At 42.3% G+C, this 18,082-nt stretch overlaps 1 protein-coding gene across 1 annotated transcript; it reads left to right on the forward strand.

The window, feature by feature from the left end:
* Positions 1–7,287: 7,287 nt before the first annotated feature.
* Positions 7,288–13,353, forward strand: LOC120936211 (fucolectin-like). Its single transcript, XM_040348399.1, has 3 exons — positions 7,288–7,383; positions 11,613–11,898; positions 12,789–13,353. Exons 1-3 carry the CDS (start codon positions 7,299–7,301, stop codon positions 12,955–12,957), a joined length of 540 nt encoding a protein of 179 aa, XP_040204333.1. The 5' UTR covers positions 7,288–7,298; the 3' UTR covers positions 12,958–13,353.
* Positions 13,354–18,082: the final 4,729 nt, after the last annotated feature.

An 18,082-nucleotide genomic window follows, 5' to 3' on the forward strand; every position in this document is an offset into this window, starting at 1 on the left:
TTTATCACTCCCTTAAGTTGCAAAGGCAGTGGAGAGGGGTATGCATATGCTGTGGCAAATCGTCGCAGTTATTGTGTTGATCAGGCAGTCCTGCCCGCTGAATGCACCCTATTCAACTGAATGAGAGCACCCCATGAAATGCACACAGTTGCACCATGCTGGTGTGGGGTTTAAGAAGTTTAAAACAAGCGGTGGGAAGGAGATATAACACCTCCTCACTAACTATCAAATGCCTTTTAAAGAGCAATCTGATTGTGGATCACTCTTTAGCGGGAAACACATGTAGAAAGAACCCCTTAGACTAGGGATCTTGAAACTACGGCCCTCCAGCTCTTGTGGAACTACACGTCCCATGAGGCACTGTAAAACTCTGACATTCACAGACATGACTAAGCGTGATGGGAATTGTAGTTCCTGAGCAACTGGAGGGCCATAGTTTGGAGACCCCTGCCTTAGACCATGGGTGTCCAACCTGTGGCCCTCCAGCTGTTGCAGAACTACAGGACCCATGAGGCATTGCAAGGAAAGTCCCATGAGGCATTGCAAGGCTGACAGTTGCAAACATGACTCTCAAAGGCAGAGGCATGATGGAACTTGTAGTTCCACAACCGCTGGAGGGCCGCAGGTTGGACACCCATGGCAGTTTTCACAAAATAAATGTCCCAATTGGTGGATTTCCCTATTTGATCAGTGTAACATATTGGGTTTCCCTCCATTCCAGTCCCGGTGACAGTGATCATTAGGCCAAGTACAGAGTAAAGCTGGCCAAACAAATCACAATCTGACCATACAATCTATGATCTCCTTTAGATTTACTAAAATTATGTAATATGAGGACAAACCTAAACAATTTATTTTAAATCAAGCAAGCCATTCCTGCACATAGTTAATGGAAGATCTGATAGAGATTGTACAATTAGATTCACTTCGCCCCCTTCTGGACACTTCCCCTCCAGCGATTGGCCGAAATCTGATAAATATTCAGGCTGGCCGATTGGAATATCCCGCTCTAAGCTCTGGAAGCTTTTTTGAGAGGCAGGGGAAGCAAAACAAATTCCCAGCCTGTGAGACCTTAAAGTGGAGCTCCACCCTAAAGTGGAACTTCCTCTCATCAGAACCCTTCCCCCCTCCGGTGTCACATTTGACACCTTTCAGGGGGGTGCAGATACCTGTCTAAAGACAGGTATTTGCACCCACTTCCGGCCACAGTTTTTTTTTTTTGTGTGGATAACTAATCAATAAATTGCAGTCTTAATCCGTATTCCTCTCTGACTATTTCTTTCTGAAACCCTCTGGTTTCTCCCTCCCCTTTTTTTAATATGCGGGTAGACTGCGGGCAGGACGTCAGATCCTACCCTCCCCACCCCGTTGTGTTCTGGGAAACACTTGGCTCCCAGAACACAGCAGAACCCAGTCAGCACGGCGCAGCGCAACTTGCGCATGCGCCGTATGGAACCGGGCAGTGAAGCCGGAGCGCTTCACTTCATGGTTCCCTCACAGAGGATGGCGGTGGGGCAGCAGAGTGACGAGCGATCGATCGTCACAACAACATGGGTGTAATTTCTAGCAAATATCTGTCTGATGCATGAGTAGAATCTATGATCTGTGTAGAACTGATAAAGTTATTCCATGTGGCATTGATGAAAAATATAACCACTGTCAATAATGGAATGAATTCATGCTGTACAAACAGCAAACACACTAATGTCTAACCCTTGCTATCTTCATCAAGGCCAAATAAATTACATAAAATACAGGAATATTACCCATAAATTATCCACTATGATAATGAAAGAATGGAAAACTTTCTTGTAGAATGAATGATAAAACCACGCTAACTTGAATAAAAATGTTCCATAATGATGACAATATAAGAAAGTTTTAGATGACATGTTCTGGAATTGGGAGTGGTAAAAGCTACAGCGATACGATACTGAGGAATCTGGAAATGCATAACAGGATGTAAAGTAGACATGTGCAATTCGTTTAGTTCTGAATTAGTTTTTTAATGAATTTTCACAAATTCATTGATTCGGGAAAACATCCGAATTAACGAAAACCTGTTTACTGAATTTTTCTGAATATTCGTAAATTTGAATATTTGAAAATTCGTAAATTCATAAAATTCAGAAATTCGTAATTTATGTAAATTCGAAATCCTAAAACCCCCGAAAATTCTAGAATCTGAAATAATAACTAACTATTAAATTATAGGTATTGGAATTTCCTTTGAAATTTGGCTGTTAGTAAATGCAACGAATATGAATTTATCCAAAGTTACAAATTATCCGAAATAACGAATGCCGTATCTAAACGAATGTAATATAATGAACTAATAATAATATATAACAATAATAATATAAATAATAAAAACATTTTATTATTATTTATTATTAATTTGTTCTGTTCCATTTGTGTAGATGCGGTATTCGTTATTTTGGATAATTCGTAACTTTGGATAAATTTGTATTCATTACCTTCACTAACGGACAAATTTGAAAGGAAATTCCAATACCTATAATTTAATAGTTAGTTAGTTATTCTTTAGAATTTTGGGATTTTCGTTCTTTCGAATTTTCAGGTTTTCTTTCTTATTTTCGGTTTTACGAATTGCAGTCATAATGATTGACCCGAAAATCTAAAAGGAGAAAAAAAAAAAAAAGAATAAAACAAAAACATTTTTTTTTTCAGCAGTGCACATGTCTAATGTAAAGAATTCTCAGATATGCCATTTTAGACTAATCACATTTTTAATTTGGGCATAGATGTTTAACATTGTAGTGATTGGAATGGTTAAACCATTAGGTGATATGGAAATGGATCATTGTTAGGATTAAATTATGTTCTGTTGACCTCCAGGGCCAGGGAGAACTGACATGCCTCCTCAGGATGCAGGTTACTAGGCATAGTAGGTGTGGAGCAGGGTGAAAAGATTGGGCGTCAGTCACTTTTTGTAAAAATAAACAGAGCGTTTTATCTCTTTTAACAGGAACGTTGGGAAGAGAGGGTTAAAGGCACAGGACACCCTTAGGGAAATGCAATAGCAATTAAGGCAAACTCTGCAGACAAAAATAGAACTAGGCAGACAGCGATAAAGAACGAGGGCCTTTAAGCTAAACGCAGCAATCTATATCTTTTAGCAACTGTTGTCTTTTATGGCAACACAGTATCCTACTGTAGATCTTACAGTTTAACTCATAGTAACCCGCTGTAGATCTTCCAGCTTAACTCACAGTATCCCACTGTAGATCCTTAAGCTCAATTAGCCATCTTTTTTACTAGACTTCTTCACTTCACTTCAATTCACTTCACTGGACTCTCAGCCACCCGCTGAATTCCCAGAGCTTGACTCACTGCTAACCACTGTAAGTTATCTTTAAGATTTACTTACATCTACCCACCATACTCCTTCAAGCTTTACTCAAACCTACCTGCTGCCTTCCTGGATAAGTCTCTACTGAAGCTTTCCCACCACTTCACTGTACGGTAGTACAGACTTACCCTTGGCTGCTCCTCATTTGCGTAACCCTGAACTGCTGGACAGCCCTTAAGTGGACCTGGCAGCCAGCATGCCTCCTGGATAAGCCTCAGGCTTCAGGCCTAGCAACCAGAAGCTTCTCAAAACCCACCCAGGCCGCAGCCTCAGGCGGGAAGATCACCTGACTCCTCCCAATTAAATAACCTATCCCAGCATACACAGCGGTTAAAGAAACTCCTGCTGATTGGCTAAGACAACCTAGTTACCCATTTCCTGAATTTATGGTAATCCATCATTCTAATGCCAAAAGCAACAGTGCCACCTATTGACAGAAGAGAGAGACTACCCCAAACTCAGACTTAGGACAGGAATCAGTGGGTCAACCTAGCCAGGCTAGTTACCACCTAGCACAACTAGATTTATTAGCAGCCCTGTTTAGAACCAGGGTGTTACAATTGTAAATGATGACTGGATCTGGCAGGGATAATCACTGAGGCTTTAGCGGAATTAGCAATACGTGCCATATGGATCCTGCAATTTTAATACGGATTGCAGCTTAGAAGGTATATGGTTAGGCCACCCAAAAAAGTTTTTTCAGTTATTGGTAGATGTTCGAAAGTTAAATTTCCTGACAGTTTCTTCTACTTTTCATGGACTCTGTTGTTGAGATCTCTGCCCTGAGTTCAAGGATATGTAAAACTGTATTTGACTATTATGAAAGATTTTCACCATCCCTGCTAGATTGAATATTTTATGTTATGGAGAATGCACAAGGAGGAGCTTAAACACACAAAAGTTGGCAAGGACACCCAAAATTCCCAGGTGGACAGTTACACACTCAAAACTAAGACCAGGCGCAATGAAAAGTCAGCACACAACAAAGTGCACAGGCTGTACACATGGTCGTCCTCTGAAGAGAAAGAACCCTGATCCTCAAGGTGCAAGACACCTGATGGGCCTGGAGTAATCGTGGTCTAATCAGCCGAAACCAAGGTGGACCCCGTTCTTCAGGGGACCTGCCGAGGCAAGGTCCACCCAAGTACTAGCACAAATTAGAAAAGGCCATAAGTGCAGAACTCAGTCCCTTAAACAATACACAAACTTGAAAAAAAAATTGCCCATGGAACTTTACTGAGTTATGCCAATAATGTAGAGGAACATTTCCTTAAAAAGTAAATTTTTTTTTTTTATTACATATTGAAGTTAAATTCAAATGTTGTAGAAAACATGGGCAATACATGTGTCATAGCACAGACATGATGTACATATGTTGATATACATTAAAAGGATATATACAACGTTACAGACATATTTTAGAGAATCTACATTTGAACTGGGATCTCAACGTGAGTCATGGAGCAGTGCCCACTTCATCAGAAGAATTAAATTTGATGTGCCAGTATGGGAACCATTTCTAAAAGAGAAATCATTAAGTCAAGCTGAAAGTGTAGCAAGTACTAGGTGGGGGATTCCCAAAGGAAGACACCATGGGAGGGGGAGAACCTGACCATATGGCCACGTGTCCTCCCCCCTAGACTTGCAGGGAAATTTCGAGGACCTACACCTTACTAATCAAAGGTGCATACGTGCTGTGCAAAAAGGTGCAAAATAAATAAGTGCCTTGGGGTGCCAAAGTGCAACACAGGAGCCAGCCTTGTGGCCAGTATACACATTTCTTCTGTCCCAGTCAAACTGCCCAATCCAGGAGGCAGGTATGGAAAAAAACATGCAAGGGTGCGGTGACCAAGGTGGCATACTAAAAATGCAGTGAATTATCCCTCAGTGAATTTTTCCGCCACCCCTGGACTGCCACTACAGGGACACAAGCCCTGCAGGCTTTTTCTTAACCTGGCTCCTGGCCAGGCAAATGCAGAACCATTCCCATCAGAAAGGCATTAGTTCTTAGGGAGAGCTCTGCCTTCAAACAGGGATAAGCCTGGTAAACCTGGCCAGAATCAACCTGGGAAGAAAATAACCCTCCTACTGTATCCACATTATTACGAGAATTACTAACCCGCGCCCCCAGCTGGGAAAGGGAACTGGCATTTTGTTTCCGAAAACTGCTAAGAAGACATACTACACTTATATAAGGAGCCAATAGCTGAGTCCACCAAGCTCAACTGAAAAAGCGCTTTTATCTGGAATGCCCTTTTAACTTGTGTCGTGACAACTTAACAGCTCGAAGCTCTAGGCATTATTACTATCAATATAGTTTGGAAACCCTCAGTTTAAATATTTGCTTCATTGCATAGGCTGGGCCACAATCTGATTATTCTGCAATTTATATATATGAATTTTCTAACCATTATCAAGGACCAGCTTTGCCTATTGTCCATAGGAATTCCGCTTTAGATTATAATGTGACGTATCATTTTCAGCTGCATACTTATAGCCATGAAGGCTCCCTGATTCTGCTGGTCATTCTTGCAGAGCACCAACATAACAGGTAAGAAATTATATTTTAGGGCTTTGCTACACAAAATCTACAACAGTTGTGTCTGCAAAGATGCCCCCCCCCCCCTCCCCCTGCATATAGCTGTTGGATTAAAAGTAAGATAGAAGAAACATTAGAGATCTATCCTGACACCTCCATGCAGATGGATGGCACAGAACAGATATTATTCTTCTCTGCACTGCATGTCGTTGAGCTAGTGGTATGATAGGCATAGCTCCCAACTGTCCCTAATTTTGAGACTGTCCCTGATTTGGAGCAATGTCCCTCTTCATTTGTCCCTCATTTTATTCTAATCCATATAGATGTATATAAAATGCACTTTTCATCCTTCAGAAAGTGTTTCCCAGTGCTAAAACTTTCTTCCAAATTCTAAATTGCTGCATTTGTACATTTTAAAAGCCAATATAAAGGAATAGTAGTGGTAAAAAAAAAACAAAAAACCCTTGTGGATTTAATTTACCTTTTTTGGGGGGGGGGGTTAATTCTCCTTTAAGGGTGTGTGGCAGGGGGCATGTCCCATGCCTACATACGTTTGCTGGTAGGTGTCCCTCATTCCCATCTCAAAATGTTGGGAGGTATGTGATGGGTACCCTTGGCTAACCTTGATCCAGAAGCTCAACTGGGTTTTAGGTACAATAGGTAAAGCTGTAAAGGCAAAGGAATAGCTGCAGGAGCTTTAGAGGGTAAACATGGTCTATGGCACAGGTGTCAAACATAAGGCCAGTGGGCCGAATCCGGCCCTCTATGCCATTTCATGTGGCCCTCGCACCTCTCCTGCAGCTGCAGGAGAGCTCCAACCCACCTCTGGCCCTCCTCCAGACCCCTACTTTCTGCTTTCAAGCAATGCATCCAGCTGCAGCAGCATAAGGAAAGGGGGGTGCACTGTGATGTAAGTGAGAGTGGGGGACTCAACTTCTGATGGTGAGGTGGTTCCTGATATCTAATGTAAGGGAAGGGGATGTGCTGGACATCTAATCTTACAGATACAACCGGCCCCTTTGAGGGAAATCATAATGCTGTTTTGCGGGCCACAATGAAATTGAGTTTGACACCCCTGATCTATGGGGTCAAGGGGCTCAACCATGTTTACTAGTTTTCCACATTGCATGTTACTGTATATGGGGTGAAATAATTACCTTTGATGTAGGTATGTTTGTGTTGTTATAAAAACGAAGACACGTTATGATTCGCATGTATATGAATCTTACATAAACTACAGAATTATTTTAGAGATACTGATGAGAACAGCATTCAGCCCTTTCCTTAAAGTCTGTTAAAAGTCTAAATAATATTATCTTGCCAGACTCATTAACATCTGTGTGAAATACATTTTCTCATGGTTTTCATTAGGTGTAACTCCTAAAAATGTCATTTCTACACTTGGCAATTCTTGTTGGGATCCTGTCTGCAGCTTGTGCTCAGAACCCTCTTTTCCCTTCCCCTCCTACCAGTAAGTTTGATTCTTTTATTTACTTAAATGGTTTATTAAAGACATGTTTTTTTCTGACTTATCATACTTTTTATCTCAACCACATGAGTAATTTGATTAATAAAGTGGTTTGATAGACTGGTGAACAGCCATGGGATCTCTAAAGCTGGTCTTGTCTCCGCTCCCTCCAGCATTCTGCAGGCAGCCTGTAGTGAGTGGGGCTTGTATGTGTATGTGTATGTATTAATGGAATGTGAGTTAGAACTTAAATTGTAAGCTCCTCGAGGGCAGGGACTAAAGTAAATGATATATATATATATATATATATATATATATATATATATATATATATATATATATATACCCCATACTGTATATATATATACACACACACACACACATAGCCAGATTCAGAAAGACTTACGACGGCGTATCAGTAGATACGCCGTCGTAAGTCCGAATGCGCGCCGTCGTATCTTTAAGCGTATTCTCAAACTGAGATACGCTTCTCTGTTGCTAAGATACGACAGGCGTAAGTCTCCTACGCCGTCGTATCTTAGCTACATATTTACGCTGGCCACTAGGTGCGTGTACGTTGATTTACGCCTAGAATATGTAAATGAGAAAGATACGCCTATTCACGAACGTACTTGCGCCCGATACGCTGTTTACGTAAGGCGTTTTTCAGGCGTAAAGATAAACCACCAAAAAGATGGCGCAGCCCATGCAAGGTATGGACGTCGGAAGTGCCGTCGAATATTATGTCGTTTGCGTAAGCGTACGTGAATGGGGCTGGGCGTAGGTTACGTTCACGTCGAAAGCAAGGAGTATTTGCGACGTGATTCTGAGCATGCCCTCATTTACATGGGGTCACGGGTAATTTACATGGAGCACGCCCACTACCTGCCTATTTTGAATTAGGCAGGGTTACGCTGGGCCATTTGCGCTATGCCGACGTAACTTAGGAGGCAAGTGCTTTGTGAATACAGTACTTGTCTCACTATGTTACGTCGGCGTTGTGCAAATGGGATGCGCTACACCAGCATAAAGATACGCGTCTCTACGTGAATCTGGCCAACAGTATATAGCGGTCATGTTTCTGTGTTTTCATGGGTTTCCTTTACTTTTGTCCTTCACAGGGCTTCTAAAATTGACGGCGCTATATAAGTACCTGTAATAAATTAAATATCAGTTATCATTTGTCTTCCAACTTTGTTTAGCCATAAAGGACATTTAAGTCTAGTAAATTGTGTTTCTCTGTGCTGGGTGTTGTGTATTGTGATGTGTACAAGTGTTGGGGGTCTTTTTTTAATGCTTTATTTGGTATATGTGTGGATTGTGCACCTGTCTTAACTGATGAATTCCTTTAGGAATCAAGTATTGATCAGTGGCAAGCTGTCCATACGCCACCCTAATCCATGCGCCCGACCCCTTATCTACATGCAGGGAGCCGGACGCATGGATTCCAATGTTTTTTTCTTTTCTTAGAAGCACATGATTAGACCCAGAGGCTCTAACTGGCTAAAAAAAATGGTGGGCTCAGGGCGCAGAGCCCCCCCCCCAAAAAAAAATATAGCATTAACTGCCACTCGTATGGATTGGCCCTGACTTCTGTTCAGCTTTTCTTTTTCTTTTTTTTTAGATAGGGAATCATGGACCTTCTACATTCTACCTCCTTCTCCAATAGCAGGGGGAATTCTGAAAACAGACACAGAGAGACCTTTGTGGAGGAGACTCACTAAGCTTTCTATTTTTTATGTTTAAAATTATTGTCACTGTGACCATGTCAGGTGAAGGGAAATCTCTGTAACGAGGCCCTGGCTAACAGTGTAAACCTAAATTTGGTTCAAATCCAACAAATAAAAAACGTTTATGCTGGACATACAGTTTAAAAACAGCTATGCCATAACTGTTAAAATATTTTATTGGTTTCATAATTACATAAAATATTTCTAATAATTCACCAAACCTGTAACAGCTTTTTTTAACCTGCTTGTAGCCGTTAAAATGCTAATGAGATCTTCAACTCCAGTACTAGATCTTTTAATCTAGTAACTAAGGGCCAGATCCTCAAAAGAGATACACAGGTGGATCTGCTGTTCCGCCTGCGTATCCCTGTTTCTATCTTTGGAACTGATCCACAGAATCAGTTTCCAAGAGATAGACAGAAGATCCGGCAGGTGTAATAGTTTTACACTGCCGGATCTTAAGATGCAGTACCGCGACCGCCGCTGGGGGCATTCATCGTCGAAATTACGCGTCGGGTATGCTAATGAGGAGTTACGTCGATCCTCAAAGCTTTTTCGCGTTCGCTACGTCGCTGCTACGTTAGTTTCCCGTCGCTTATCTACACTTTTGTAAAGCAGCCCTACTTTTACACAGCAGGCGCACTGCTGTGTAAAGTATGGCCGTCCTTCCCGCGTCAAATTTTTTAATTTTACGTCGATTGCGTAAGTCATACGGGAATACGGAAATACGCTATGCGCCGATCAAAAAATTACGTCACGTCGCGCAAAGCACGTCGGGAAATTTGCGTCACAAGCATGCGCAGTACGTCCGGCGCGGGAGCGCGCCTAATTTAAATGGGACTAGCCCCATTAGATTAGGAACGCCTTGCGACGGTAGGATTTGAGTTACACCGCCGCAAATTTCCAGGTAAGTGTGTTGTGGATCGATACCTAACTTAGGAAATTTGCGGCACTGTAACTTAAATCTGTTAAGTTACGTTGCGCTGCGGGGCTGTGGATCTGGCCCTTAGTATTAAATATTTGTGCTGTACAGCATTAGGCTTTAGTTAGGTTAAAGCGGTAGTAAACCGCAAAATAAAACCCTGCAAGACAATAGCATAATGTGCTAGCACATTATGGAATACTTACCATAGAACAAAGTCTCTACAGTAGTGCCTGGTGACCGCTGAGGGAGCTGACATGTTCCCCCAGCGTTTCTTCCAGGCTGCGGTGCTGTGGACGCAGCAACGTCACTCCAGCACATGCACGCAGGAGCCTTCCGTTCTGGCAAGGAGCTCTGAAGTTCCGACACAATAAGCCGGACCTTCAGAGCGCTGACGTCAGAGGCTGCATGCAAGATGAATATCTCCTAAAGGGTGTACATTTAGGAGACATTCGTGTAACGGTCAGGGGTTAACACCGTTTACGAATTCCATTCCACCAACTCAAGACAGCTTATCCGACACTCCACAATCCAGCAGACAGGACCTATTCCATTCCCCAGAAGGACGAGACACACAGCTCTGTTTCTGGTTCCAAACGAATGAATGCTTTAATGGTAACTCAGCCTTGTTATATACAGTTACAAGCATGTTACAGTAATAACAGGGACAATAAAACTCTCCACCCAAAACATCACACAATGGGTGCTTAATGAGTTCCCCCTCAATCCACATCCCAGACAGACATTCTGGCACCAAATCTAGAGGAGTTAATTACTACAGCTGACAAGTCACATTCCACATCTATTATCAATAGTATTTTCACACAAAACAGTGTCATTAGCATACACAATGAAATATCTTAAGAGCAGACCTAATTAGCACAATGGACAACAGAATGCAATCACAGCTTTCATCACTACAGCCAGGTGGACTTAATTAGCATCTCAACAGTCTACATTACACATTGAATAAGACACTCTATTGACCTGTTGTGGTCAGAATAAACAACCTGTAATATTCCCAGATATCCTGCAATACCTGAATTATCATTAATGTCCCATCTCATGTAATCCGAGATATCAGTTCTCAGTCATCCTATGCCCAAAAGGGACTCCCGTTACAATTTGTTTTGCCTACAGGTAAGCCTTATGATAGGCCTACCTGTAGATAAAAATCACCAAGCGAGGTATACTGTACAGCCGCTTTAATTAAGCCTTTTCCAACACAGAAGAACCACTGAAATAACTTTCTATTTCTAAGGGGAACTTTTGATAAAAATTTATATATCTACAACTCATAAACAATTATGTGATGTCATTGGGAAGAATGCTTCTTACACTTGTGGTCATTAATAAGAATTGCCCCCTGACAGATGACTAAAAAGATCAATGGTGTCAGTGGAAACTTTTTTTTTTGCTGCTCCAAATGCCTTTAGCCATAATTGTTTGGGGTGCACAGAATGAAAAAAACATTTCTGGATATAATAGCTGTGACCTTTATCTATATCTTGGAACCTTGTAGAAGGGAGTCTATTATTACCACATTCATTTTATGGTTACATTTTTTTTTATACACGCAGATCGGAATCTTGCCCTTCGAGGTCGAGCAACCCAATCATCGACGTTCAGCGGCATCACTAACGCCATTAATGCCATTGATGGGAATATTGACACCAACTTTTACCATGGTTCGTGCTCATGTACAAACCCTGACGTGTCCCCTTGGTGGAGGGTGGACCTACTGAGGCCACATAAAATTTCCCAAATTGTCATCACCAACAGAGGAGACTGCTGTGGAGAGAGACTGAATGGAGCCGTCATTCTGGTTGGAAACTCCTTACAAAACAATGGAAACAACAATCCAAGGTCACTAGGTTTTTGTTTTTACTAAAAGGCCCATCGAAGTCTTGCTTTTTATTTTTTTACTTGTTATGCAATTAGGCTGAATTATAGTTAAAGAATGAAGCATTTTTTTGTGCTCCTGCTTAACCTTGTACTAATTTGCCTTATGGCGGCACAGCAAATGGAAAAAGAAAATATGGGCAGCCGCACTCCAAAAAACCTTGATGGTTGTCTTTATTTAAAAAAGGAAAAATGCACTACAAGCAGGGCTTTTTTTCAGGGGGAACTTGGGGGAACTCAGTTCCACCACCTCTGGCTCAGACCCTTCGGTGCCTGCTCACCACAATCACTTGTAAACACAGAAGTCTGGTTTCTGTGTTTGCAAATGACAGCTCTGCACTCTGTGTGTAACCCCCTGAACTCTACACTCTGTATGTAATGCAATCCTGGTATTTAATGCACCTTTAAGACTCTTCTACTGTTTGTGAAATCTGAACGGGTCGTGGTTGAGTTCCTGCACCTATTTTCTGAGAAAAAAAGCCCTGACTACAAGTCACAGCACACAGCACAGAAGTAAAACCACTGATGCGTTTCGCACTATAAATTAGTGCTTAATCATAGCACCCTTGATCTCCTGAGACCATACTGATCATCCTAACACAATCCACCTGGAGCGGTAACTTTCTTTCTTTATGCCGGCGCAGGCTGGAGAGCTGGATTGCTGCTTTCACTCAATATGCATTGGTTGGAGTCTACAACAGTCCAGCATGGCTCCTACAAAGTACTCCAATCAACAACGCTCATGCTCTCTTGTGTGAATGGGGCAATAGACTACTAAATGTGATCAACACAGCATTATTAGTGTTACTGTATTTCTTGTCACTTATGTTTAATATTTCACTATTTTTATACAGCTGTTCAGAAATCACCTACATACCGAACGGTGCCACTCAATCCTTCCAGTGTAACGGCATGGTTGGCCGATATGTGAACATCGTCCTTCCTGGGAAGCAGACCTATCTCCAGCTCTGTGAAGTCCAGGTCTTTGGAGTTCCAGTAGATAACACTCCTTCCTGTTTTTAATTCGACCTTCAGCTTTGATGAGGATATGGTGGAGAAGAGCCAAGCATTTTATTTCTACATTTAAATGTATTTTATGCAGGCCAATCAAAGCCGATATTTTATATTTGAGTAGATGTTGGGATGTTGGATCATCAACTAACTTGGAATATCCTTCTTAACGACATTATGACAGGGTTCATACTTCCCTTTAAAGGCGTAAGACTACTTGTTAAAAAAAGGGCAGATCCCAGAAGTGTAACAGAGACTATAGCTGCTAGAATCCTCAAAAGATGTATCAAGTCATTGAGTGATCCAACCGGCTATCATGTACCCAAAAGTGAAATATTACTTTGGTGAGCTGATCTTCTAGGTTCAAATAAACAATTTTCAAGTTAAAATAAAATTCTTAGAAAAATATTTTCCTTTTCTTTTTTATATCAATAAAAAGTCTTTGGTCTCTCCTGTTGCTCTCATTCATATTACCAAGTTAAAGCGGTGTTCCACCCAAAAAATAAAATAAAATAAAAAACAGCAAGCAGCTAGATATACTGCAGCTGCTGGCTTTTAATAAATGGACACTTACCTGTCCTTAAGTCCAGCCATGTCGGCACCCGCAGCTGATGTTTCCATTGGGGGTAAGGGTACCCAGCAGTGTAGCCTTTCGGCTTCATGCCGGGAACCCTACTGCTCATGCACGAGGCCCGCTCCTCTCTCCTACTGGCCCAGCGGCCAGGGGAGGAGGAGGGAGTCCCGCGCTGACGTCACGGACTGCAGCCCGGACTCCCAGAAGTGGGAAAGTATACCTGTCAAAGACAGGTGTCCTGTCCCCCCCGAAAGGTGCCAATTATGGCACCGTGCGGGGGGGGGGGGTGATCCGATGAGCAGAAGTTCCACTTTTGGGTGGAACTCCGCTTCAAAGCGGATTTCATGGCAAAATAAAGTATCTTCCATCATGCTTGAGGTGATTGTAGCCATATTGTGCACCTGCACCAGATACAACTGAGTACTGTTCGTGAAACTTTTTTATTTTAACTAACATACAATTTTTCAGGACAAACTTTTTGTGTATGTTCCCTTCTTCAAGATCCCAGCAGTACTGATTCACAAAAGTTTTAGCAGAATGTTAAAAAAAGCACAATCTGAGGGAATAAAAAAACAAAAACAAACACACACAAACAAATGTACATAGCAATGGTAATACAACTAGCAAAGTTATGCCCTGTACACCTGTGTCTGACCAAACTCGCATCGGAATTCCATCGGAGGAAAAGAGAACATGTTCTCTATGTAAACTCCGATGGAATTACTCTGATGGGGCATGCACATGGTCGGAATTTTTCCCATCGGAAATTCCAATCGTGTGTAAGGGGCTTTAGGCCCCGTACACACGAGAGGATCCATCCGCTGGAATTGATCCGCGGACCGGCTCCAGCGGATAGATCCCCTGGTGTGTACAATCCAGCGGATCTGTTTCCGCGGATTTTTATCCCCTGGGATGGATTTCCAGCGGATAAAAATTTTAAGACATGCTTTAAAATCTATCCGCTTGAATCCATCCCAACGGATTGATCCGCTGGTCTGTACAGACTCACCGGGTCAATCCGTCCGAATGAATCCCCCGCATGCGTCGTAATGATTCGACGCATGCGCGGAATTCCTTATATGACAGCGTCGCGCATGTTGCCGCATCATCATCGCGGCGACGGCGCGACACGTCATAGCGATGGGATTTCGGCGCGGATTTCGATCCGATGGTGAGTACACTCCATCGGATCAAAATCCGCGGAAATCCTAGTTAGGATTTATCCGCGGATACGGTCCGGCGGACCGTATCCGCGGATCAATCCTCTCGTGTGTACCCGGCATTAGCGAGATAAGACAAAAGGAGAGCTATAGATTGGGGGGGGGGGTAATAATCACAGAGGGGTTGGTAAAACTGTTGGATAATGGGTATGAAAACCCATATCTAAATTTAGGGTGCTATTTTTTGTGTCAAATAGAAGTATCATTCTTAGTTCAAAAGTTTTTCTTTCCTTGATAGTTTTGAAATCCCCTTACATCTTTTGCATTGGATAAGGTAACAGTAGTGTATTTACGTTTTGTGCTGCCCTAGGCCTGACTAAACTCATGCACCCCTAATTTAAATATTAAACCCATCCCTTCCTGTCAAGGCCACTCCCCTTTCTGTTTAAGACCCATCCTGAAATTTTCAAGTAGGGACACTAGTTCTTAGGGAGTAGGGGGGGGGGCAATGTATTCCCTTAACTTGCATAGATTTTCTCTCACTTCCTGTTTGGCTATGGGGCAGGAAGTGAAGGGAAATCTCTGCAATGGGTCAGGGATGGTAAGAAAATAAACTGACTGGGGCTATAACCCTCCCTCCCCATGCCTATAGTTCTACTTTAAGCACAAATTTCTGTTAATTTTATGGAGAGAACTAAGGAGATATAGCCAAGCCAATGGTGCAACAGAAAACATAGCACAGTGAGGAAGGTTTGTGGTCCAGACTGATAGGACAGTCAAAATTAGAAGCAGCTTGCGTTACACTAACAGTGTAGCACAAGCCGGCGGGGACTCTTTCCGTGCTGCCCTAGGCCTGGGCCTTGTTGGCCTAGGCCAGGATACAGCGTTGTAAGGTACACAGCATTACTGGAGGTACAGCTGTATGATCCCGTGATATTGAAGGTCCCATTTGTGTGTGTGACATTTTTAGATAGATTGATCTGGTTTCACAAATTGGAGCATTTTTTATTGAAGGGTTTACTTCCATTATTTTATAGCAGGTATTAATGCACTTACTGAACATATCTCAGGCCTTGTAGAAAATATGTTAGAACCGTTGTTTCTTGCAAGACACAACTGATTTTCTGAACAAGTTCAACAATATACATCAATTACCACCAAATACACTTCTAGTCACTATGGATGTTGAATCTCTGTTCAGTAACATCCCCCACAAGGATGAGTTGGTTGCATGTCACAGATTCTTATCATCCTCATCAAACCACCAATACAGTGCTGAGGATGTTATACAGCTCATCAAATTCATTCCTATGCCGCGTACACACGATCGGACATTCCGACATCAAAACCGTGGATTTTTTTCCGACGGATTGATCGCTCAAACTTGTCTTGCATACACACAGTCACATAAATGTTGTTGGAAATTCTGAACGTCAAGAACGCGGGCAGGTACAACACTACGATGAGCCTAGAGAAAAATAAAGTTCAATGATTCCGAGCATGTGTCAAATTGATTCCGAGCATGCGTAGGATTTTTGTGCATTGGAATTGCATACAGACAATCGGAATTTCAGACAAGAACTTTTGTTGTCGGAAAAATTGAGAATCAGCTCTCAAATATTTGTTGTCGGAAATTCCGACAGCAAATGTGTGATGGAGCATACATACGGTCGGATTTTCTAAAAACAAACTCACATTGAACATTTGTTGTTGGAAATTTTGACCGTGTGTACATGGCAATACACACAACTACTCCACTTTCAACAATTCCATCTATCTCCAGTGTATGGGTACTGCTATGGGAAGTAAAATGGCATCACAATATGCAAACTTGTTTATGGCTGATCTGGAGGACAAATTCCTGAGTAGCATACAACAAAAGCCATTCAGATATTATCGCTATATTGATGATATCTTCACCATATGGAGAGAAGAGGAAGAAAGTCTAAAACAGTTTTACGCATTGATCAACACTTTTAGGCCTCGTACACACGATAGGTTAACCAGAGGACAGCGGTCTTAAGGACCGTTGTCTTAGGTTAACCGATGAAGCTGACTGATGGTCCGTCACGCCTACACTCCATAGGTTAAATAACCGATCGTGTCAGAACACGGTGACGTAAAACACAACGACGTGCTGAAAAAAACAAAGTTCAATGCTTCCAAGCATGCGTGGACTTGATTCTGAGCATGTGTGGGTTTTTTAACCGATGGTCGTGCCTACTAACGATCGGTTTTGACCTATCGGTTAGGAATCCATAGGATGATTTTAAAGCAAGTTCCTATTTTTTTTAACCTATGGTTATATAACCTATGGGGCCCACACACGATAGTTTTTGACCGATGAAAACGGTCCTTCAGACCGTTGTCCTCTGGTTAACCTATCGTGTGTACGAGGCCTTACACTTCGATTTTCAGAATACCGACTGACCGATGCAGCTATCTCCATAGTTCCAGTTTTCCCCCCCAACACACTAAACGAGCCATCATACACAGCCAGGCCATCAGATACCACCGAATTTGTTCAGACCCAGAAGACAGAGATAAACATCTCAGAACACTAGGAGACTCTTTCCATAAGAAAGGTTACAAAAACAAAACCATCAACAACAGCATAAACACAGCCTTGAAAACCCAAAGAGAAAATCTTCTCCAATACAAAGAGAAAAAAAAATAACTGTGTACGGTGGAACCTCGGATTGCGAGTAACGCGGTTAATGAGTGTTTCGCAATACGAGCACTGTATTTAAAAATCCTAACTCGGTTTGTGAGTGTTGTCTCACAAAATGAGCAGAATTCAGGCCAAAGCGGTGTGCAGTACCACGTTTGGCCTGAGATGGGGGCGCCGGAGCCGAGCGCAGCCGAACGGCGCCGTTCGTAGCCGATTGGCGCTGTTCGGAAATGCACGGAAAGGCCCAAAGACAGCGCGACTGACCTTGGCAAACCTTGGCAACTGAGTCTTTCCAAGGTCAGCCGAGTTGTCCTCGGGCCTTTCTGCCCGTTTCCGAGGCTCTCCGGCGCCCCCCACCTCTGGACGCATGCGGTATTGCATGCCATTGAAGTCAATGCGGAACAAATTATTTTAGTTTCAATTGACTTCAATGGGGAAACTCGCTTTGATATGCAAGTACTTTGGATTACGAGCATTCTCCTGGAACGGATTATGCTCGTAATCCAAGGTTCCACTGTACTTCTAGTCTTCACATACAATCCAGCACTAGAAGGGATAAAAAAGATAATCAAAGATTTACAACCCATTATAATAGAGGATGAAGCTCTAAAAGAAATATTCCAACAACCCCTGATATTGACTTTCAGACAACCACCCAACCTCAAACATAAACTAATCAGCAGAAAAATTCATTCTAATAATGAAGTCACAAATAATGAAAGCAAACCCTGC

Source organism: Rana temporaria, chromosome 4, assembly GCF_905171775.1.
Source record: "Rana temporaria chromosome 4, aRanTem1.1, whole genome shotgun sequence".
NCBI lineage: Eukaryota > Metazoa > Chordata > Amphibia > Anura > Ranidae > Rana > Rana temporaria.

Bases quoted from the DNA above. Each gene is read 5' to 3' on its own strand.
- LOC120936211 (XM_040348399.1), top strand. From the start codon at position 7,299: ATGTCATTTCTACACTTGGCAATTCTTGTTGGGATCCTGTCTGCAGCT. The intron at 7,384-11,612 runs GTAAGTTTGATT...TTATACACGCAG, and splicing joins TTTCCCTTCCCCTCCTACCA to ATCGGAATCTTGCCCTTCGA. The intron at 11,899-12,788 runs GTCACTAGGTTT...ATTTTTATACAG, and splicing joins AATGGAAACAACAATCCAAG to CTGTTCAGAAATCACCTACA.